Source organism: Gymnoscopelus braueri (genome assembly GCF_963280865.1).
Source record: "Gymnoscopelus braueri genome assembly, chromosome: 22".
NCBI lineage: Eukaryota > Metazoa > Chordata > Actinopteri > Myctophiformes > Myctophidae > Gymnoscopelus > Gymnoscopelus braueri.
In genome coordinates this window covers 25,715,467-25,740,188 of record NC_137624.1, presented here as the reverse complement: position 1 = coordinate 25,740,188, position 24,722 = coordinate 25,715,467, and the positions used below count along the sequence as shown (strand labels likewise).

The following is a 24,722-nucleotide window of genomic DNA, read 5'->3' as shown; positions in this document are numbered from 1 at the left end:
ACAACATTTACTTGACATTTTTCTTCAGTAATTCTGGTTTTAAGAATTAAGAAACATGTTACCCCTAAAACTTTCAAGATCTCATCACTTAAAAGTAAACCAGTGGTTACAATTACACACACACATGCGCGCGCGAGCACGCGTGCAAACACACACTGGAATGGAACACACAGAAACCATGGCAACTCGGTTTCATAAACAGTTTACTGGAAGTGTTTTGAAGAGTGAAGTAAAGGTGGTTGCTGCTGCCAGCACACAGAGAGAGGGCCCTGTGTATTAACTCAGATGTGACACCGTTGATGCCTTGCAGATCCGAAGGCTGTGGAAAGTCGGACGCGTGCATGGGAACCTGTGAAAGCGAGGAAAGACTGATCCATCGCAGCTGGCCCCTCATCTCTCTCTCTCTCTCCCCCCGCTTTACTTCTGCTCTGTTTCACACTCGAGCCTGATTTATGCTTTGTCGCGGTACGGAGCCACGCACCGAAAATAGCCTAGTATACACAGTTTCTCTGTGTATACTAGGAATGGACCCTTAGGGTTCTGTAACTCAGTGTGTACAAATAGAACTTTTTTTTTCTTCTTTGGGACCCCAATCTACATTGTAAAACTGTTGTTAATTATACTCTGAGAGTGTCCATTTGTACAATCTCAGAGTTACAGACCTGTAAGGGTCCATTTGGAAACCCTGGTGGTCCAAATTGAGACATTGAGAACCAGTAATCTAGTACAAGCTCACTACACGTCGCAATTGTAGGTAGGCTATTTTTGGCAAGCAACACCACCAACGAATTAAGCATTATACGGCAAATCCTGTCTTGGTGTGCAGAAACAGAAAGATAAAGAGAGACACGTGCCCAAGAGGCCAAGGAGAGGATGGCAGAGTAAATGAAAAATCACATTGTCAGCTGTGACTCTATGCCAACTGGAATCAGGGAAGGCTGGCATCGTAAACATGAGTGAAAAGGTGGTAATTCAGTGTATTCAAAGTGCCTGCAATACACCCTTTAGTCATACAGCGTTTAATATGCACTCATAAATCCTATCCCACGCAAGCAGACTGCGCTAGCTGACATAATTAAGGTCTTCGGAGCACAGCGACGTGACAGCATACCAGCTCACAGAGAAGAGAAGAGAATAAGAGAAGAGAAGATCAAACAGTCGATGTTATTTTTCTGCAAAAAGACAGACCAGTATGGTAAACGATATAACAGCGTTGCCAAGCATACTCTAACAGTTACGCACATTCATAACACTGACAATATGGCCCCTCGGAGTTTGACAAACCTCTGCTAGTCTCATTACTGACGTGAGTTGTGTGTGTGCGCTTGAGGCTACTTCCAGAAAACATACTCTCTTTTCGGATGAAGAAACTCGGGGGTTTGTAACGGAGAAGGAAATGAGAAGAGGCAGAGAGGGAGAAGACACAGGAAATTTGGCCTGCCTGCATCATTGTGGTTTACAGGCTTGAAGTGTATTGTGTCTGTGCAGAGGGATAGAGACAGGCGAGAGGCCCAACCACAGACATGTACGTTGGAATGGTGAGGTCCATGTTTGTGCCGCGCCAGGATGTTTGTTTGAGTCATGCTGTAATCATCATGTAGTAAGGCCATATGGTGATCCTCCCTAAACGGTCTTCACAGCCCACTTACGTACAATGCGATTCAAGGGAAATGGGATAAAATACTATTATGGTTCTTCAAATGTCCAAATGTTGACTTCCACCGTATTGAGTCTTTTCCACATGCACATTTGTTTGATTTGTTTACCACACTTAAAGCTTCAATCCAGAACGTATTTTTAACGTTAAAACATTTCCAGTTTCAGGTAGGACAGTGGTTCCCAAACTGGGGGTCGATACCCGCAGGGGGGTCCCCAAATTATTTCGGGGGGTCCCCAGATGATTAGCTTAATGTGCAACATTGTTTTCTCACTCAGCAGTAAACAAACCAACATACAGTATAAGTGTATAAAGGGTATGTGCACAGTTCTGAAGTGACAATTTAAGGACTGTTAAGGCCTTTTCAAAACCAAATTGGTAAAATTGTCAAATATTACGTAAGAAAGAGGCAAACGCTGTGAAAATAGCCGATCTACAAGCTCACGTCTCGCAGTGCGAGGCGTTGTGAGCGTACTATTTCGGCTATGTTCACATCATTTATCTGTGGAACCAAGTCAAACTAAATGTAATGCCCACAATTCCAAGTGCTTGTCAGTGTGGGGGGTCCCCAGTTCAAATATGATTCTTTTGGGGGGTCTCAGCCTGAAAAGTTTGGGAACCCTTGGACACCTACTGGTTAACAACTAGTACTAGAAAATAGCTGCTCTACATATCGCATCTTCCCCTATAATGACAATTCCCCAAACATAGCATTACTGGACTTCAAGGTCCATTTATGCTGTATTTATTTATTTATGCTGTATTTTACTGTATTTTAAAAAAAAATCTATGATTTTATTCAAATTAAAACGTTTTTTAATAATCAATTAAATCGATTATTTCGATAATTCGATTAACTGTCGAACTTCCAAAAACTGCTGCCCAGTCAGTGGCGGGTTAAAATCTGCTTGTCAATCAGTTTGTTCAGGGATAACGCATAGTAAATCAACAGCATTCTCATATGAAGTATGTTACGAGGTCTTGGAGCCTTGCATAACCAGAGTGCAATCAATTTAAGCCCCACTAACATTGTTACCTAATTCTGATCTGTAGTCAGTTAACCCTGAAAAAAGCAGCCCAAGGTGGATATGATTGTGCACACGAGTGAATACACCGAATGCATTTAATTTGGTCTGACGGGCTGTGTAGTCACTGTAGAGTAGACAATACAGGAATGCTTATATCCAGTATGACAACACAGTATAAACACAGACAAATAGACATAACAATATACAATTTCATTCAGAGTGTGTAAAGAAAACTATAAAAAAGGGGTACACGATCAGAAGATTAGCACACAGGATTATGCTGCATATGAGAGGGATGCGGTCATGTGTTCTTCCTGTCTGTTTTGTTTCAAATGAAGAAGGGATAGTGTATTATGTAACACTGTTGAGTGGTTGCTAAACATCGATCCTCTTAGACAGGACATACGAGTTCTCAAAATAGTTATCCCATAGGCAGTGGATCTCAACCTGTGGGTCGGGAGGACCCCCAGTCTCCCGACATGATTTGGGGGGAGGGGGGTCCCCAGATGACAGTAAAGTGACAATTTAAGGACTTTTAAGACCTTTTTAATACCTTAAAAAATAAGAAAAAAAGAAAGAAAACAATTTCTGCATCAAAAGTAATCAACAAGCTAGACCGACAGTGACGATACTGTATGTACGTACACACATTGTGATTCAGTCTGCAGTTGTGCAAAGATACAAGAGTTTTTGACCATAATAATGGTCAAATGCATGGTATTCCATGGAAGAAAGCTGTTCACCCAATTCATTCCTGAAATATGACCAAATTCGACAATTGCAATTCTACCAGAGATGGATGCAGCCACTGCTGGACTAACACAAAACAGCTGTTGGCTGTGGAAATAGATAGAGAGCACACAGTCATGCAGAAAGTCAAACTAAAACGCACGCACGCACGTCACACACACTAGCCTTAGCCCTATTATGGCCGATATTCCATACATTGCAAGTATTCCATATACACAGCCATGTAAACTTCCTTCAGTGAGCACACGCGCACAGGGCACCTAAATTGACAGGTGTTGATTAACTACCCTGACCTGCACCAACCACAACACACCTGTCAATTTGTGTGCCTCATGCCTAGGCGCTCACATTTTATGTGTTTATTAGTGCTGCTGTGAATGTAATCCTGTAGATATTTTACCATGTTCTGTTTTCTGCCAGAACTTTCAAATGGACATAGCTGACAAGCTGACCCCAATCAAGCTGCTGCAATTAACCACTTGAACCCCAGCCCAGCATCTATATTCTGGGGGGGACATTAGCCTAAAAGTAGCTCACAATGTGACGCGTTGTGAGCTTGTAGTGAAAACAGAAAAGTTACTAGCATATAGAGCCCTGTGGGACTCCTCTCAACCATGCCGTCAAGATCAGACCTGCCACGAAAATGCATGGACTGTCCTATGGCTGTGTATATTATGGAATACATGTAATGTATAGAGAATACCATACCACCCATCCATAACTGAACTGAAGGTTGACTCACCCCTTTAGAAGTGACCATTCTTCATTTGGCTGGCTGCAGCAATCTCTTCAATAAGTCCTCAGGAATCCAATCGGCAAGATATTTGGCACTCAATTGCAATTTGGGTCAGTCCATTAATACAGTCTTGAGACATAGTTGACCGCACGCAAGTTTTCATGAGTTTAGCTTTCAGAAATGTTATCATTAACCATTTGGCTGTGTTATTTATCATTAACCTGTAAATACCCCCCATCTAAAGAGCACTAACAGCAGCTTTCAACAATAATACTGCAATATTTTGAAGTCTGCAGCTCATTTGATAAACTATCCAATTTATCACTTTACTGAATTTACAACAATCATTTGAGCAATATACTCACCTACATTGGGAAAAGTAAAGGGATGGTCAGAATAGACATCACACTCATGGTGTTATTGTTACAACCAAAAAAACACACATCAACATAAATCACTAAATAACACCATGACATACTGTAACACTAAACACAACGTCACACAACATAATCCCATAACGCATTCCCATATTCAACTAATATAACACAACTAAGAATAATAACACTCTTCCTGGTGCCCTGGGGCATGCTGGGTAAAGGAACCCACATTCTAACCAGGATGACACACACCTCCTTCATTAACAAACATGACACACTTAGGCCAATCAGATACCAAACACCCATACAGTAGATCAGTGGTTTCCAAACTGGGGGTCAGGACCCCCAGGGGGGTCCCCAAATTATGTTGTGGGGTCCCCAGATGATTAGCTTAATGTGCAACATTGTTTTCTCACTCAACAGTAAACAAACCAACATACTGTAGTATAAGTGTAGGGAATCTGCACGTTTCGAAAGTGACAATTTAATGAATTTTAAGACCTTTTTGATACCAAATTGTCGAAGTTGTCAAATATTACGTATGAATGAGGCAAACATTGTGAAAATAGCATGTGGCCTATATTGGGAGTTGCTTCAATCAGTAACCAAGGACATTTTTAGTCTACCACTCAAATAAGTGTGCCGAAATACAAAGTAGGCTGTTATAGCAATATGACACCGACTTGAAAAATATTTGGGGAGTGAGTTCCTTTGGTCTACTGGCAGCGTACAGACAGACCGACCCAGGTACAAACACATGTACAGGCACGAAAACATGATCTCTGGCCCTGCCTTCGGCCTGGTGGAGATAACAAAACAGTGCGTGTTTATGCCAATAAGCCTGAGCGCCTTTTATTCCTTGGCCCCATATTGAGCTTAGCTGTCTGGACACACACACACACACACACACACACACACACACACACACACACACACACACACACACACACACACACACACACACACACACACACACACACACACACACACACACACACACACACACACACACACACACACACACACACACACACACACACACACACACACACACACACACACACACACACACACACACACACACACACACACACACACACACACACACACACACACACACACACACAGAAACCTAGGAGGAGAAACAGGATTAATAAGCTTAAGCGGGACAAAAGAAGCTGTCTTGAGTGTCATTTCCCCCTCTTTCATCCATATGGCTCAACTCCACACAGGCAAGGAGACTCACGTCCTTATTCTGTTCTTTTTTCTTTCTTTTTTAGACCCTTTTCATCCCACCCCGAAGATAAACAAGTTGCAACATGTTAGTACTTGTACCATTTGATTTGAGCATTTGAAGCACAAACTTAAAAATAATAATAATTGAGATTATGTGTGTGTGGATTACAGTTTACAGGTTCAAATTAGAGTGAGTTTCAGTGCTCAATTCAATACATTCTCTCAAATTTTGCAACTTATCCATATACTGTAGATGTCCATTACTTCTTTACATGGGGGGGGGGGGGGGGTTCCAATGGGCAAAATGTGTTGATATCTTAGAAACTGCCACCCTGTTTTATACTTTGGCTATGGTTACGACCCAGCCTCGGGGTAACCATGGTGTAACATGTAAAAATGGGACTCCCCTCTTTTCAGCCTTTTGGGTGTTTTTCTTAAAAACCCATTGACTTCAGGGTGAGCTGAAAGAGAAAACAATAAACCAAAAGGGAGCTACACATAAATTACCTAAACTTACCTAATCGAATCAAAATAAACTAAAAGAGAAATCACTCACACACCACAAAACACAGGAGAGAAAACCGGATAAAAATAAAGGCTACCCTCCCCTACGAGTGGGGGAGCTTTCAGTGCTTTCAACCAAGCTGTTGAAAGCACTGAACAGCTCTAACAAGCGTTCTACAAAGTGGCAGGTTGGCTGGCAGTCTGCCTGGAGTGGAAAGAGGAAAGCCCACTGGAGCTGCAGGGGGAAAACCGGCCTTTTAAACTTCTCTCCAGAAGTTCTGGAACCAATCAGCTCCCTCCGACAACCTGCAAAACCAGTCACTCATTCAATCAGCCAAGCACACCTGCAGCCCTCCACACAAACTCACTCACACTTACCTACCTACATGCATACACAAACCTACACAGAAGATTTAACAATTTACAATTTAGGCATTTAGCAGACGCTCTTAATCCAGGGATTTACAGTAAGCAAGGTAAACACGAGGTAGTACATCAAATGAAGAAATAGTCATCTAGGACAGGGGTCTTCAACGTTTTCAGGCCAAGGACCCCCTAGCTGAGAGAGAGATGAAGCAGGGACCCCCGGCCCCTACTCTATATTGTACAAAATTGTGTTTCAGATTAAAGTTTTTTTTTTTACTTAGTCTGCTCTTTTTCCCCTCTACACCTATACCTCTTTGCCAAAAATACAAAAGCTTGTAGATCTGCTATTTTCGGCTAATGTTCCCCTCAGAAAAGGAATTCTAGGGTTCAAGTGGTTAATGTAAAAAAACGAAATCCTATCACACACAAGATTTGGCGGACTCCCTGTAGTAGCTCTGAGGACCCCCTAGGGGTCCCGGACCCCCTGTTGAAGACCCCTGGTCTAAACAGTAGCCTATAATGTAAACAAAATAAATAAATAAATTGTACATTTCATTGAACATTGAAACTATACACACTATAGTATGCCAGGTCTACCAATGAATATGGCATCTGTCTACATAACATGCTATCTAAATTACATTTTAGCCTTTGCATAAGCCAAGGTCGTCAAGGCTAGGCCAAGTGCTAGGGGCTAAGGAGCAGTCTGAAGAGGTGAGATTACAGATTTAAAACACACACAATCAGAGAATGACCGTATGACCTCAGGGTCTAAAATTGCCAATCTACAAGCGCAATATGTGTCACATCGCGACACATTCAGTCAGGAACACTCACGTCAAAGTAGATTTAACCATTTATTGCAACAAATGTAATACAGTTAAACTTGGCGTTAATGGCTCCGCTCCTTAAGATGTTACCTAACTTTTGCTAAGCAGCATGCTAAGCAAAATCAGGGAAAGCTATGCTAAAACTCAAACATTTTTTAAATATTTTGAATCATTTTGAAACCCAAATCTTTTATTTGGGGGTCCTTGACATGAAAAGGTTTGAGAACCACTGCACTAGCGCACACGCACGCACGCACGAACACACACAAACAGGTCAAAAGTGCATCTAAAGTTGTCATGGAACCTCAACTTGTCCTTCCATCTGTCCAATCCCACGTCCCGCGCCAGCATGCAGGGACAGAGGAGACCATGGGCTCATAGCAAATGGTGGTGGGGTTCCTTAGCAACCCACCAAGAGCTGGCGGGATTGACTGAGACCGAGAATTAAGGCTTAATCATGTTGTCAAAACAACGCAATTACTGATGAGCATTATGCATTCAAGTTAGACACCCTTTGTGTGTGTGTGCGCGTGTGTGCGTGTGTGCGCGTGTGCGTGCGTGCGTGCGTGCGCGTGTGTCGTGTGTCGTGTGTGGAGCAGATGGCAGCTGGTAAAGAAGATTAGTCACTATGGTATGTCTTGACTGTCTCTACACTGTACTTCAAAGTGCTCAAATCTGCCTCCCCCACCACCCCACTCCAACCCAAAAGAAAAACACGACCCCCTCAAAACTGATCACAGAGCTCCAACTGTTTCCTCCATCAACCCTCTGACCTCACACACACACACACACACACCCTCCCCCCCTTTTTTTTCTCACAACAAACAACAAACCCCAAAGAAAAGATAATGTGTCTGAGTGAGAGGACATGTGGAAATATAATTTTACTTTCAATCCGTTCATTGTTTCACAGCAACTGCACCACGTTAACCACTTAAACACTATATTCTTTGTTGTTCGAGGAATAGCGGATCTACAAGAGCTTGTAGAACAGTTTTTTTTTTTTGCTATTTTTGAACATGTTCATTTTGAATCTGTCCATTTTTGCAGATGTACAAGCTTGCAACGCTCGAGCATTTTCTAACACAAATCTTCCCTTCTGGGGGTCCCTGGCACAAAACATTTTCAGATGGGGGTCCGCAGCCATATACATATCAATTTGGGGGTCCTTGTCACGATCTTTTAAAAGAAGTACTGGTTTAGAAGGCATTTGTAGATTCGGCCTCAGGTCTTAATGGGTTAAGCTATTGTGTTGTTGTTGTTTTGTTTTGTTTTTGTTGGAGATCTTCAAGTGGGGATCTGAGAGTCGCAGCGTGTTTGTGAGCACAAGTACAGTATATAAACAGATGCATACACACTATAACAAACACAAACACACACCCTGTCATCTCACACTGGCGTGTAGTATTTTGTTAGAGCATGAGAGGGTTGTAGAATGCTCTTGGACACACGTTTGTCTCAGCCAGCATTCAATAGCAAGGTTCAGTGATATTATTATACCATGGCCGCGGAGAGCACTTGTTTCCAGTGGTGGAAAAAGTACTCAAATCTTTTTACTTAAGTAAAAGTATCAATGCTGCAATGTAGAAATACTCTGTTACAAGTAAAAGTCTGGAATTAAAAATGTACTTGAGTAAAAGTCCAAGTATTGTTATCAAAATGTAATCAAAGGACCAAAAGCAAAAGTACTCATTGTGCAGAATGTCACATTTCACAAGTTAAAAATTGTAGAAAAAATCTTTTGAAAATAGCCGATCTGCAAGCTCACAATGCGAATGCTTGTAGATCTGCTATTTTCAAATGTTCGATATATATATATATATATATATATATATATATATATATAGTAAATACAATTGCTAATAAAGAAATCAATATATATAGGGCTGAAGTGGTTTGTGTGTTTTGTAGCCTAATAATAATCAAAATCTCCAAAGTAACTAGTAACAACATTTTTCATATGATTGTAGTGGAGTAAAAGTACAATATTTTCCTCTGAGATGTAGTGGGGTAGAAGTAAAAGTATTGAAAATTGTAAATACTGAAGAATGCACTGTCTGTCTATATTGGAGCCTAGGTGCTCGGACCGCTAGGCCAGCTGTCCAGCCAATCATCATGAACATTCTAAATGAAAATACATAAAAACACTGCATAGGCGGTATACAGTGTGACTACACTGGTTCAACACTTTCTCTGTATGTTGTAAACTCCCTTGTATAATAGATATGTTCTTCTTTAACCACTTAAACCCTATACTTTTGTTGACCGGAGTCCCGCAGGTGCCTGTACTTGGAACCCCTCCAAGTACAGGTGTACAGTCACTGTAGTGCCTCCGCGTACGCCATTTGAGAAACACTGGCTACAGTATATCGTTGCTGTCGGGGAGAAACCTCTCATCTCCATACACTAACTTTTTGTGTTTTTTCGTAAATTAACACCCTACTTGATCATACTACAGCGTCACACAGAGGCATCAAAAGTAGCAGATCTACAAGCTCGAAACGTGGCGCGAAGCGACGCGTTTCGAGCTTGTCGATCTGCTATTTTTGCTATTTTTTCATTTCAATCCTGAAAAATAAGAGTTTTGGACATAATGAGGTTTCGACCCGACAGAGACGATATAATGTTTACTTTAGACACATTAAAAAGGAAGGTAAAATAAACTCCAAAGAGACAGGACTTCTTATTTCACCAGTCGGTTGTTTTTATTTATTCTTTTTAGCAATGACACCAAATGTACTCTACTGTCTTTTTTCGCTTGCTATCATAGGAGATGCGTTTTGAATTGTAAACAGTGAAAATGATAAAATGCATTTCATAAAACTCCTTACAAGCAGTGTGTATGACTAGGGGGGAAAGGGCGGTCCGCGTACCTCGCCCTCGCTCACCTACGTTTATTTTGTTTTCTTTTATAACAATACATGTTATCTTATAGCTTTGAGTCTCTCATATTTACATAGATACAGCCAGATCCCACACACACTCATCACATGTGGCGACCTATTGTTTATTTCATTGTTTTTTTATTAATTTCTTTTTCGAGCAATTTTCTTAAAGAATTATATTTACATCCACAATGCCCCGGCTGCCTGCTGCCAGGGAATACACACAGTTAGTATGTTTCGCTTAAAAACTCATGGAACTACTTGCGCCTCATTTATACGTTGTTTGCGCACCGCATCGCACACCGAAAATAGCCCGGCCTACGAGCTTGTAGATCTGCTATTTTCGGTGTGTGACACACCAGCACGCAACTGGTTATAAATCAGGCTTCACGGTTATTTACTTTTAAGTTTGTAAGTCAACCTTATAGCTGTAAGTTTTGTTTGCGACACAACTAACAAATAAAGTTAATACAGGGCTCAAGCCATTTTATCTTCCTCATACAAATTGAAAACTACTCAAAATAAATGAACAAAAAAATAATATATATATAAAAAACAAAACAAAAACAAAATATTGCACTTAAAATTCAGGACAGCATTGGACCTGTTCGGTGGTTAAGAGGGAAGTGAGAGCTTTCAGCCGAGTGCTTTGGATGGGGATGAAGGTTGGGGATAGTAGCATTTAGCAAGGTAATCTAAATAAATAGGCAAACCTTTGTACAATATTTTCTCAACATGTGTCTATGAAATGAGCAATCTCCCAAGTATTGCTCAGTATACCTATGGAGTGCAGGTTTGAACCTAAAGCATATATAGATTAAAAAAGAAAAGGGAAAGGGGGGGGGGGGAACAACAAAAAAAACATTGAATGTGTAGAAAAAACAAGGGAAACATTTGACAGTAAAAACCAAGCTTGGAAGCTTCATAGTTGAGTGCCATAATGTCCTGAGAATGCTTCCTCGTTCAACTGTCCAGGTGAAGCTACAATGTGAATGGGAAATTGCTCTGGGTTGGCAATTTCAAGCCTTTCGTTTCTGTTCCTGTATTTCCTGTCATCTGAGGTTTTCTTTTCGGACATCTTTTCCGACGTGAGCATGGCACATGACTGCATTTGATCACAGCTTTTGATCCATCCGTTATCATCGGTAGATTAATGTCCTCTGCCCATTCCTCCGTGCAAGGTCTTTGTCTTCGTCAAGTCTCTCATCGTGTCCTGCGATATAGTCTTTGGAGTGAATGAGGTGGAACCCTTTGGAGAGGGGCAATGAGTGAATGCAGTGTTTGACAGAGGCGCGCGCGTGCGTGTGTGTGTGTGTGTGTGTGTGTGTGTGTGTGTGTGTGTGTGTGTGTGTGTGTGTGTGTTTCTATTGCAATATTGACTGTGAAAGGGCAAAAAAAGTTACTTTTCGCCCAGTCATTCAGACTTCAAATTCATAAAAAAAAAACGCATCCCCCCGCACCACCACTTTAGACACTCGTGAAAGTGATAAACAATAGAGACATTAAGAGGGACAAAGAGGCAAAAAGAAAGGTGTCGTACCAACAGCACTGAAATGGTATCAAAGGACAAAGAGGTGAATCTTAAGGGAAGAAGTCCAAAAGGAACAGAAAAGGAATAAGGGACAAAACAGTACCGGACTGTCTTCATGTCTCAACACCCTCCTCCATTTCTCCAGTACATCCGGACAAGAACTTAAATACACGAGGACAGACAGCGATCGAACATGACAGTGAGCAGATATGCTTGCCGATTCGGTCCTGGGACATATGAGCCTTACTGCTGGAACAAGCAATCGATCCATCCATCCATTCATCCATCCTTCCCACACTGTTATTGTGTAAACAACATTCCTATCGCAGTGCCATAGCCTCGCCATCCCCTCTCACACCATAACAACAGCAATCATAGTGGAACAGGATGGCAGAACCTACAAATAAAAACATAGACGACAACAAAAAAAAGGCAAATAAAGACGTGTGAGCCCTACCCAGCCCCGTGCTTTGTTTTTGTTTTTTCAAGTCTCTGCCCAATTTTTTTTTTCTCGTTTGTCGTTGTCTTTCTCTGAAATCTCTCAGATTTTTTCTTTCTCCCGTCTCTTAGGACGACGAGGAGGTGGACGTGGAGCTGGGTTTCTTTTGGTTGACTAAGTCCACGTAGAGTTCTGAGCGCAGGAAGCGCGGGTACGAGTCCTTCTCCATTAGCCCATATATCCTCCTTTGTGCGAGGTCAAAGCAGGAGCGTGTCACATTCTGTAGGTTGTCCTTGGTGTGTTCTCTGGTGTACGAGTCCAGGTTCACCTGAGGCAGAGGCAAGCAGAGTAGAGAAAAACAAAGTTTAGTATAATGGCAAATGTATGATTTCGAGACCGAGTGCTCTATTACTTTTTGGAGGGTTATTTTGTTGTGTTCAGGCGCTGATATGAAATTTCCAATATTCTTTCCAGCGCTTGCAACAAACGGGGGGAACTCGCAAAGGAAAGAGTAAAGGCCTATTTTTGCTCGTGTCAAGGCAACCAACGGGAACCTATTCATCAGACATGATGAGCTCACATCCTTTTCCAGATTACTCATTCCATCCCCCATCAGGAAACCCGCTCTGACAAGCCTACCACATTCATGACTTCACGTCTTTAGTCAACGGAACAATGCTAACGAGGGGTGGCAACCGGCTGCTATTTCCTATTTAGTGAAGGCAGGAACGGCTTTATTTAGTGCCTTGTTTCTCCCGGGATATGTTATTAAGAATGAAAACCTACGTACCTAAAACCTATAAAAAAAACTTTTTTGCATAAGAAAGGCTTCTGAGAATATGGGACGGTAGATAAAAGTAAAATAAGGAGCTGCCATTGTTCTCACTCACCTCCTTACAGGACTGGATGGCAATATATTCGGAGAATATTTTCTTGGCTTTGGAGGCCATTTTCGATTGTGACTTGATCTTCTTGTAGTCCTCGCATGCTAGCCAGAATTCCAGATTCTCTTCGCTGAACTCTGTGCGCAGGAATGCCCTGAATGCTGCCAGGCCATCTGAGGGAGAGAAGAAGAAAAAGAAGAAGAAGAAGAGAATAATCATTAGGAGATGACTTGACAAGACAAGAGAGTCACATTAACACCACAGCTAAAAGCCGTCACTGAAATTTGCACCACTTAAAATAGCCCATGGTGGCATTTTCAGTCATTTCAGTCATGCAGCAGGGAAAGAATTGCAAGCTCTCCACAATGAAGTCACGGATATAACTCATCACCCCTCTGACCCCATCCTTCCAATATACTCTGCTGTTATTCAGCATGACTTCTTTGTATTCTTAAACTCCCACAGCGTGAATGAACAAAGACCTGACTGTTTCTCCCTGAGCGTGGGTACAGCAAAATCCGGAGTGGATTTTAGCGGGCGTGTGTGTGTGCGTGTGTGTGTGTGTGCGTGTGTGTGTGTGTGTGTGTGTGTGTGTGTGGAGCTAACTTAGCTTGTCTAATTCTGGCAAAGAGTTTTTTTATTTTTATTGTTTGGGTATTGTTAATGGCTTGAGGAAAAAGACTTCCAGGCCGGGAGAATAGCAGGAAGTGAAGTTCCACCCTGTCCTCTTGTATGCACCTTTCCGTTCCCATGAATCCCTTTAGTTGCGCTGACAATAAGAGCCAATCTCTTGGCCGTCACCTCGTACCAGAGAACAGGATGTGAGGGAAGCGAGGGAAGAGAGTGCAGAGTGAAAGCTTAAGAATAGAGACAACGGAGGCTATGTGTAAAACTATTTCTGCTATCTTTTCTGCTCGTTGACTTATGTCCTGCACCAGCAATAGCAGATCTTGTAAGCTCACAACACATCGTGCCATTGCAAACTCACAATTATTGCAAGATTGTTTGAATTTGTGCTCCTTCCCAGAGGGGACGAACTACTGCACAATGACAACAGAGGTGTCACAACTAGTACAATGTGAACAATGGAACACTAAAATAGTAACACTACATGGTCTGCTGCTGTAATCTCTGTCCCGACTTAACACTTCAACCTCTCTCTCTCTCTCTCTCTCTCTCTCTCTCTCTAATGCATTGGTTCTATTCATTCACTCATTGGGATTAGGGATGCGGGCAGCACTCTAGCCATTCACTGCAGAGGAACGCGCGCGCGCGCGCGCGCACACACACACACACACACACACACACACACACACACACACACACACACACACACACACACACACACACACACACACACACACACACAGAGGGGCTTATGTCACAGGCATGCATGCTTAATTTACATCAACATGAGCATATTTCCTGTGCACTTGACTCCACCCCACACTACATGCATGCAGTATTCTCACTTTGCCGCCAGCACTCCACTTCAAACCCATGTTTCTGTTGTGTCACATATTATGGCATAAAAACGGGTTGCCATGCTAAACAAGCATGCAAAAAAATCTGGGTAGAACAAATAATAAAGACTTACATTTGTGCACCAGGAGCTTGTCGAGGTTCTCTCCCCACTTGAGTGCCTCCTCTGGGGTGGGCCTGCAGATGAAAGCGGAGCGGTTCTTTAGTATACCCATCTCAGCAAGGTTCCTCATTTTGAGACCCATCCGAAGAGCCTTTCTCCCCTAATACACACTCTGCTGTTATACGGACCAGTGGGAAAGCAGTAGGGGAACGAACAGGTATTCCACAGTGTCTGTTGTTTTTGTTTTTTTCTCTCGTCTCTTCTGCCGTTTCAGGGAGCTCTCTTTCTTTCCCTGCACTCACTCACTCGCTCACTCACGGGTTTCTTTCTCTAGCCTAGTGAGTCAGGGTGAAACTAGCGCGTGTGTGTGAGTGTTATTAAGCTGTGTGTGTCTGCCTGCAGATGCTCAGTGACTGGGGTTTTATAATCCCTCACACTGCAGCGTGGAGCGCAAGGGGGAGGGGTGGAGGATGAGGCGACCAATGGCCAGTACGCACTGAGGCCCAAGCGCCTCCTCTCTATCTCCGCCCCCAGCCCAAACCCCCCCCCCCCCCCACCTCCCCCCTCACCCACTTCCTCTCATTCTTGTCTTTACAGTAACGTACAGTACTTTGCAGTGGTGGAAGAAGTACTGTATATGTCAGTGGTTCTCAACCTGTGGGGCCGGGGCCCACTGGCGGTGCCGTGAGGAAATTGTAAAGTGGGCCCCCAAATAATTGCAGAAACAATAAGATTGTATTGATGTTTGAACATCAATATAAAACCATAAAAAAATTACTTTTCATTGTGACACCGCTAAAAATATGAAATTAAATTGTGAGTTCCATTGATCCAAGTCGGAACAAAATCAATTGGTTGAGCATTAAAATAAGACATGCTCGGAAAATGCACGCGGCCCACCCATCTGACCACTTAACAACGGCAGCCGATTGGCTTCCAGAAAAGGTTGAGAACCACCACCACCGCTGTGTGTATAAACTGTAAGAAGGTACTTGAGTAAATGTACTTGAGTTACTTTCCACCACTGCTTCTCCCCCTCTCTCTCATTGTTGTCTTTTACAGTGACGTACGGCACTTTGCCCACATCTGGGGTGTCATAGCCATACCATGAGGAAAAGAGGCTTTGAAGTTAATAGGCAGAATTCTGCCAGCAGACATTATTTTTAGCACACACAGCTCAATTCCGCTCTCGTTGTCAAGTGAGAGAGTGTCTAATTCTGTCAGAATACTGTATATATATAGTGATGCCTTACGCCCAGATGATAAATACAGTAGGCTATGTTTACTTTTCTATGCTATGCCTTGTTTAACCCGTTCAATTTGGCTATTCAAAAATAGCAGATATACAAACTCATATATATATATATACCGGTATATATATGAGCTTGTAGATCTGATATTTTTGAAAAATCTTGAAAGTTTGTGCAAAAAGCGAACATTTGTAACTCAAATCTTTGCTTCTGGTGGGGTCCCTGGAATAAAATGTTTTTTTTTCTAAAATGTACCAAATGTTACCAAATTTAAAGAAATAATTAAAACATTTTCAGAATCTTTTATGAATAGCAAAAATTGCATATCTACCAAGCTCCTAATGTGTCGAGTTTAAGACCTTGCAGATCTGCTGCAGATCGCTATTCATTGTAAGATGAAATATATAGGGCTTGTGGTGAAATGACTTTGACAAAAACGCATCGTCTCTGTCGGGTGGAAACACATATATATAAAGTGAAAGTGGTTAAGTGTGTCTGTGGGTTTCATAAACACTGAAGTGAACCAATGAAAAGCATTAACAAGAGCTTGTGACTAAAATAACTACATTGGATCCGTTGGAACACAGGTTCTTTTTTTTTCTCCATTTCCTGAAAAGGCAAGCGTTTGGAGATATGAGGTTTCCGCCCGACAGTGACGATATGTCTGTGTCTATGTCAGTTACAGTACAATACACACACACACACACACACACAGTGTGTAATTTAACTTCTAAGGGGCATTTTTACACAATAAAGTAACAGTTTACTGTGTAGGGTTTCATAGGATGTAAACTCCTCCGCTGTGGGAGATCAACCGCTAAAGCACTGACTGGTTCAAGTCATTGTTTCTCCGTCTAAAATTACTTTACAGGATATTAACTCTCAGCATCAAACATGACCTCATCACCTCAGCCAGCACTTCAACAATAGATGGCACATGCAATCTTTCCTCCTCCTCCTCCTCCTCCTACAGTTACAGTACAGGAGGAGGTGGATTTTCCATCCATCCTTCCTTCCTGCCTTTTAGCCCAGTCACTTCACACTTTACAAGACCTCACTGCCCCCTGCTACTGCCCACTCTGTCTGTCTCTCTCTCCCTCTGTGTGCGTGTGCGTGCGTGCGTGCGTGCGTGTGTGTGTGCGTGTGTGTGTGTGTGTGTGTGTGTGTGTGTGTGTGTGCGTGTGTGTGTGCGTGCTTGCGTTTGCGTTCGTGTGTGTGTGTCGTGTGTCCACCTGGTAATCACACCAATTGAGACCCAGGAAGTGGACAGTATTCACACGCACACGCACACAAACACACACACACACACACACACACACACACACACACACACACACACACACACACACACACACACACACACACACACACACACACACACACACACACACAGCACAGTCTTGGCAGTGGGCATGCACTTACTTGACTGACCTCATGGATTTGTCAAACTTGCTGCCCGGGTTACTTCCTGGCGATTCATTCCTCCTCCGCAGGAAAGCCAGACGATTCTTCATGTCTTTGGCCCTGAGAGAGAGAGAGAGATAGACAGACAGAGAGAGAGAGAGAGAGAGAGGAAGTTGAAAGAAGAGATAAATAAAGACAATGAGTGATGAATGAGGGAAGAGAATTTAACCACCCTCTATTCTTAGAGAAAAGGACTTGAGTTACAACTGTACTTGCTTTTTCCCCGTCTACACTTAAGCTCTTTTTGCTAAAAATAGCTGCAATAGAGCAAAGGACCCCAATGGAAACAAGCCATAGGCTTTCTTGGGTTTAAAATCCTCTTAGCAGACCTTGTATTGAACTGTACTTTCCTGTGCTTTTTTTTGTAACGGGCTAATAAAGTATTCAATCAATCAATCAATCAATCAATCTACGGTCTGGACTGCTGGCGTAGTGGTCCAGGCTACGGCTAGGCTCAATATAGCATGACCCGCATCGCGGGTTCGAGTCCCGATCCTGACGGCTCCGCATCTCTCTCCCCATTTCCTGTCAGCCTACCTGTCCTATCCTATCCAGGCATAAAAGCCCAAAAGTAAAATAAAAAATAAAATAAATAAGCTGATCTACAAGCTCACAACGGGTCACATTGCGACCCATTCTGAGCTTGTAGGTCTGCTAATTTTGACGAATGTTCCCACCCCCAGAACAGGCATGCTAGGGTTCAAGTGGTTAAAGTGTGTAAACGATTATAAATGAGTGGAAGACATAGAAGAGAGTATAGAAGGAAGAGAAAGGGATAATGGGTCGGTTGAGTCTCCAATCCAAAGTCCAACCAATAAGAAATCCAAAGCATGGCAGAGCACGGCTAAAGTTCCTCAGCGTTCAATCACAATCCAACACATCGGCAAAACACCGGCCCCGCAAAATGCACCAAAGAGTGAAGAAAAGCAACAATTTCAGTGATTCTGTACATTTTACGTCTTCACCGAGGTACGGACGTGTGAGGAGGTAGAAGAGGGTCTTCCAAAAAATCTTGTCCTGATGATGTCCGGCCCGATGACAAGTTCCTCAGCGCCTCTCTCTCTCTCTCTCTCGGTGCCACCGTCTCCTAATTAATCTGACGCCTCAATCAAGCTTGTGTTTCTTCCTAATGAATGTGCCCCTGGCAGGTTGGCGAGCAGGGAGGGACTGCTGAGAAGGAGGAGTTTAGAAGAGTCGATCCTCATCATCGCTCCTCCGTTTACATCACAGCGTTTTCCTCCACCAGGGGTGGCTGACCCCATGGGGTGACTGACAGCCACGGGGACCTCAACGACCCCACCTCACCCGTGACTCTGCCAAGACACCACCTGCCCACTGCACCCTATACAGTATATACTTCCCCTAATTCCACCCGTTTTCAAACGGGACCGGCCCTTTATCTTCCCTGTGCACCTTAACCACTTTGAACCCGACGACCCTATGTTGGGCATGTCATTATGGGCAAAGGTTTTAATAAAAAAAAATCAAATACTTTCAAAATAGCCTTTTTTTTGTTTCACATTTCCAAAAATTGCTAAAATCACAGATCGTCACGACGGGACATTGTGAGCATGCAGATCTGCTATGTTCGCCATACGACTAAGTATACAGGACTTACAGTAAGTGGTTAATAATTCCCTACAAGGTGATCCGCCAACCCTCGAAGGCTCTGATAGGCCTCTGTGCGTTCCCATAATCCCTTGGTGCATGTCCTGGCTCTTCCCATTCCGAAGCGCATGCTGTGCTCCCTCAGGTGGGACGTGACCTCAACTCAACTCAATCCATTTCCTGGCATCCTGCTTTTTGATTTCCACCGTGGGTTGGCTGGCCCAGTAAGAGCGCCGCGCCGCAGCGTGCGGCTGGCCTAATCACTGCCACAGCGATCCCACACAGTCACCAAAGCCCCCCCAGAGGGGCCAAATTAAGAAAGGGGGGCTTCCAATTATAGACGCCTGTCAAGTAGACACAAGCGTGTGCGCGCGAACACGCGCACGGGGGGTGCAAAATATGCAGGAAATGCAGCTAAGCGCATACACTTTCATACAGTATTTAGGCTATTAATACTGAATGAATATATACAGACACGTCAGATCCTCTCTGAACCCGTGTCTACTCACGTATGGTGGGTGTACAACATTCACATGGACCTCAAATGCCTCACTAGAAATCTGACCAACATCTGACATGACATCACACCTACAATTCCCAAAGAATTGTGTTTCATTTGGGGGTGACCTTAACACGTTAACATGATCGCCACGCCAATGCTACACCTGACGTTAACAAGTTAACAACAGGAACACTATAGCGTCACTATTCTATTCTGGGCACGTCATAATAATTAGTAAACAAACATTTGGTAAAATTTCAATTGTGAGCGTGCGGTTGTCGATTGGCTATTTTCGCCAAAGGAGATTTGGTGTGGAGGGAAAAGGAGGGCACCACGTATCATGTCAGACAACCGTTTGTTTGTGTTACGTAGGTGACCTAACACTTAGAAATGTTCTAGTACTTTCACAGATCAGTGTGGTGTTGTGGCGTTGAGTGAAGTGTTTTGATGCAGCGGACAGGAACTGCGAAACTATCGCTACATCTAACACTTTGAAAACGTATGAAATAAAGAGACTGTTTGCAAGTACATGTATGTTTTTATTTGTGGAATATATGTATGAGAATATAGGTAATTGCATTTTCTGTTGACTAGTGAATATAGTGCAGTTCCATTTTCAACATTGAGTCTGAAAGTAAATCAACTAAATCTACTTGTGGAGTCTGGCAGACGGATATACTCCTATCATTGAGTAGGCTACGTTTTATAATAAGCAATTACAACTATCCAAACCAATGACAATCATAGTTTTGGGATTGCTTGTGATTATAAAAAGGCATGGGATTATGGGGATTGTTATAGATTCTGATTACATAAAAGTTAGATTTACTTCAAACAAATTCTCTTTTATAACGGTAGTTATAACCAAGCATCACTGGAGTCAATCGTTATCACATAACAGTTACCAAGCATAGAGCCTGAGGTACTGTGCGTATGAATTTTGATACGTCCCACCCCCCATACTCTTGTGTGTGTGTGTGTGTGTGTGTGTGTGTGTGTGTGTGTGTGTGTGTGTGTGTGTGTGTGTGTGTGTGTGTGTGTGTGAGCACGGGCGAGCATGCACATGGAATGCTCACTTGGACTTGGAGCACATACAGTGCGTACGGTTGTAGTACTACTGAATGCCACATGTGTATTTCCATCAGGACAGGAATGGCAGAGAGGCGTGTTTGAATTGCATCGCTGTCGGGCAGAAACCTTGTATCTCCATGTTTCAACTTTTTATGTTTTTTTGTAAATGAACGCCCTACTTCATCATACAAGAGTGTCGTACCTAAAGTAGTGAAAATAGCCGATCTACAAGGTCAAAGCGAGTTGCGATGTGAGCTTGTAGATCGACCATTTTTGGTATTTTTGAAGAAAAAGTTAACGGTTTTGGACATACAAGGTTTCCACCCGACAAGAGACGAAATGATACACATACTGTATGATGCAACAAGCGCTGGTATTTACTATGACTACGTGAGCTTCCATTTGTAGAACACAGCAGCTGACTTGACCTTTGAGTCTGTGTGTGTGTGTGTGTGTGTGTGCGTGTGCGTGTGCGTGTGCGTGTGCGTGTGCGTGTGCGTGTGCGTGTGCGTGTGTGTGTGCGTGTGCGTGTGCGTGTGTGTGTGTGTGTGTGTGTGATATCAAAGCAAAGGACAATTGCTTTGTGCTTTCTAGTCATTGAGCTGGGGGGAAAAAAAGATGTTCTCTAGGAAAATGTTCATTTCTCCATGCATCTCCTTTACTCTTTTCACTTTATCTTCTTCTTCTTACTAATAAAGGTAGACAGAACACAACACTTGTGAAGGACATAAACAGATGGAGAGAGGAGGAAAGATGAAAGAGGAAGAAAAGATGAAAGGATCTCGTTTCAGAGTGGATTCCAATTTCCACCATGTTACTCTGGAGGTCAGGAAATTGATTACAATACTGAAGAGGGAAGGAAGAAAAAAAAAACAGGGGAATCTGAACCATGCCGTAATTAATTCCATCCTCTTAATCACAGTCCGCCCTATTAGCAGCACGGAGTGCTATTGACTTTCTATAGCGGTGAGTTATTTTTCACCAGGCGCTGCTATAGCAAATATGACTCATTCACTCATTATGATAAGTTATAGTATCCTACATGAAAGGTCACTCATCAAAACGCTGGGTTGCTATGTGGTGTAAAAACAATAGTGGTCGCCAGCTGTAAAACAGTATTATTCTTGCCAGTCTGAAAGACATCATTCTCTCCCCTAAAAAACAGCTCACCTTGTGAATGCATAAAATCCTATAATCTGAGAGGAGGAGGGGGCTAGCAGCATATGGATTGCTCTATTTTTAGATTCTGCAGTTTGGCTTTGAGTAGCCCTACTAAAGGCACTAAAGGCTTGGGTTAAGCAGCACCAAAGACAGTTTCTGCCTTTCTCAACACGTGTGGGGGGAAGGAGCAGCCTTTTATGGGGACTGGAAAGTATTTTGCAGGCCTAATTTAAAACTATTTATTATTTAGGTCTGGTTTTAATACACTTCTGAGCGCGGAGTCCACGTGGGAGCGACGCCACACTGACGTCAAGAGGACTGAACTGTGAGGGGATGCACGACTCTACGCTGCCACCGTGTGGTAGAAATCTGCTACTGCAATTATACTCTACATAAATGAGACTCAAACTTTTTCATGTCAAGGAGGACCCCCAAATGAATTAATGTATTTAGCCGCAGACCCCCATCTGAAATTATTTTGCGGCAGGGACACCCCCATACGATATTTGTGTTCTTAAAAAGTTTAAAAAATACATCACAATGATATTGTAAATCGTTGTGAGCTAATGTTTATAGTGTTAAAGTGGTTATAAGTGATTGTGATGCTGTATTAACTCATTTTGCTGGGGACCCCCTGGAACCCCTCAAGGACCGCTGGGGGTCCGCCATGCTTTGAGAACTAGATTCAGCACTCCTCATCGCCCCTGAGGTGATGATACTCAAATGTATCATCTTTTTGTGACGATGACTGTTAAAGAGGAATTGAGACATGACACTATATGAGTCTCCAGTGTGGAGCAGTCATCAGAGTTGGCAATAAGAATCAGTTTCACTTTCAACTTGACTTGCTCACAACAATTTTTCACATATTTCATACCACACCAAACACATTGAGTAACAGCCCATCCCATTAGGGCGAAACACATGAAATTCCACTTTCTTGCACTAATGTTAATACTTTATAAGCTACATCTGAATATGTTATAGCAGCGTATAGTCACATCATCAACCTCTACTTGGTTGGCCGGAGTCCCTCAGGGCTCTATACTAGTGTCTTTTCTGTTTTCGCTATACATTAAGTATCTTCTAAAAAACACAGCCGATCTACAAGCTTGTAGATCGACTATTTTCTGCGAAATTTTCCCCCAGAATACGGATGCTGGGGTTTGAGTGGTTAGGGTCACAGCGCGACAAGTTGTGAGCTTGTAGATCGGCTATTTTCGACGTACAGATTTGGTATAGTATTGGAGGGGGGGCAAGGATCAATTTGTTTAAGACAATGGTTAATGGGAAGAACAGATACCAAGTACAATTCATTCTGTATAACAGATATAAATCAATTACTAGTCTTCTACTTTACAAAGCAATTTACTTCTATTTGGGGTAAATACTCCAGTTCTCTTTTCTGGTAACTGTCTCTTTCCGTTGCCAACTTAAATAGCACCTTCTGCAGGATCTCAACCAAATGCTCAGTGTTGCCTGAATGATCACACAGGATTTACAGTGTCAGTGTTGACCTTTCGGCTACCTCTCTTTCTCTTTGCTTTTCCGTCCCAACAATCATTGTGTCTGGAAATAGCTCCCTGGCAAAAGCACCGCTGGCTGTGACAGTGCAGTTTCACATTCCAGTTGACTCGGACAGAATAGAGACCCTGACTGATCTGCTAAAATTACAATACGGGCAGATTATCACATTAGGCTCGATGCTACCATGCATGGCCCTGTGTGTAGTGTAGAGATAAGACAGCCCATAGCCCTGTGTGCGTCCGTGTGCATGTGTGTGTTTGTTTGTTTGTGCGTGCGTGCGTCTGTGAGTGTGCTTGGTCGTGCACGTGCAGCGCGTGCAAGTGTGTACGCATACAGTATTTGCAAAGGCAAGATTTAAGGGCTGTCTGTCCACAGCAGGCACGATAGCTATAATGAGAAGGATGTGAGCCTCGGATCCACTCTGATGTTGTCATTATAGTTGTGGTGCAGACTGCTGCCGTCCACTCAGACTATTTTTAAAGTGACACATTTATAGTTATCACGCTTTGGGCGCTGAGTGACGACCCATTGGCTTCTATATATCTTAACTCGGGGTGCATAGAGAGTGAGAGAGGTCTTTAGTTTGGTGGTGCAATTATCCGCAGGTTTCCTTCGTTCTTATTCCCACTTTGCTCGGCTCACATTAGACGCGCTAATAGCACGCCGCCGGCTATTCCTAGTGCAGCGTAAAGTAGGCCGTGCTCCCAGGGAAGGGCTCCGGGAACACGCCGGGGGGGGGGGGGGGGGGGGGGTTAGAGCTGCAGACAGACATACTGCAGAAGCACTGGTTCTCAACGCGGGGTCCGGGGACCACGTAGGGGTCCTTGACTGGGAGCCTAAATGATTGACGGTTATAGGATAAGCAAAAGGGGTCCTGGTGAGTTTGTTGAGTCAGAGGGTGTACAAATGGAAGCAAATGGACCCTGATGCAGTGGTTGTCAAAGTGGGGTCTGGGGACCCGCAGGGGGGCCCTTGGAGGAGTTCCAGGGGGTCCCTGGGAAAAATGCGTTACGTTGGCTATTTAAAAACAGCAGATATACAAGCTCACAGCGCGCCACTTCGTGCTGTGCTGCGAGCTTGTATATCTGCTATTTTTGATATTTTTTTTTTAAATAATCATTTTGATTTTTTTTTATCTTCTGGGGGTCCCTGGCACAAACATTTTCAGATGGGGGGTCCGCGGCCAAATATATATCAATTTGGGGGTCCTTGGCATGAAAATAAGTGTGAGAACTACTGCCCTAATGGGTCCGTTTGTATGCTCTCAGAGATAAATTGTCACGGAGGCAGTATAGATTGGTGTCCCGGTGATAAAGAAAAATCATAACAAA

General features: G+C 43.1%; 1 protein-coding gene across 6 annotated transcripts in view; it reads right to left on the bottom strand.

Moving 5' to 3' along the window:
- Positions 1-10,193: 10,193 nt before the first annotated feature.
- The window catches only part of rgs3a (regulator of G protein signaling 3a), a 245,639-nt gene continuing 231,110 nt past the window's right edge, over positions 10,194-24,722 (bottom strand). For all 6 annotated transcript variants that reach the window (XM_080420006.1, XM_080420008.1, XM_080420007.1 and 3 more), the window contains 4 exons: positions 17,481-17,582; positions 14,821-14,882; positions 13,230-13,396; positions 10,194-12,667 (listed from right to left, as the gene is read on the bottom strand). In XM_080420006.1, the coding sequence (XP_080276132.1) occupies positions 12,467-12,667; positions 13,230-13,396; positions 14,821-14,882; positions 17,481-17,582 (532 nt within the window). In that variant the 3' untranslated portion in view covers positions 10,194-12,466. The remainder of the gene's footprint in view (positions 12,668-13,229; positions 13,397-14,820; positions 14,883-17,480; positions 17,583-24,722) is intronic.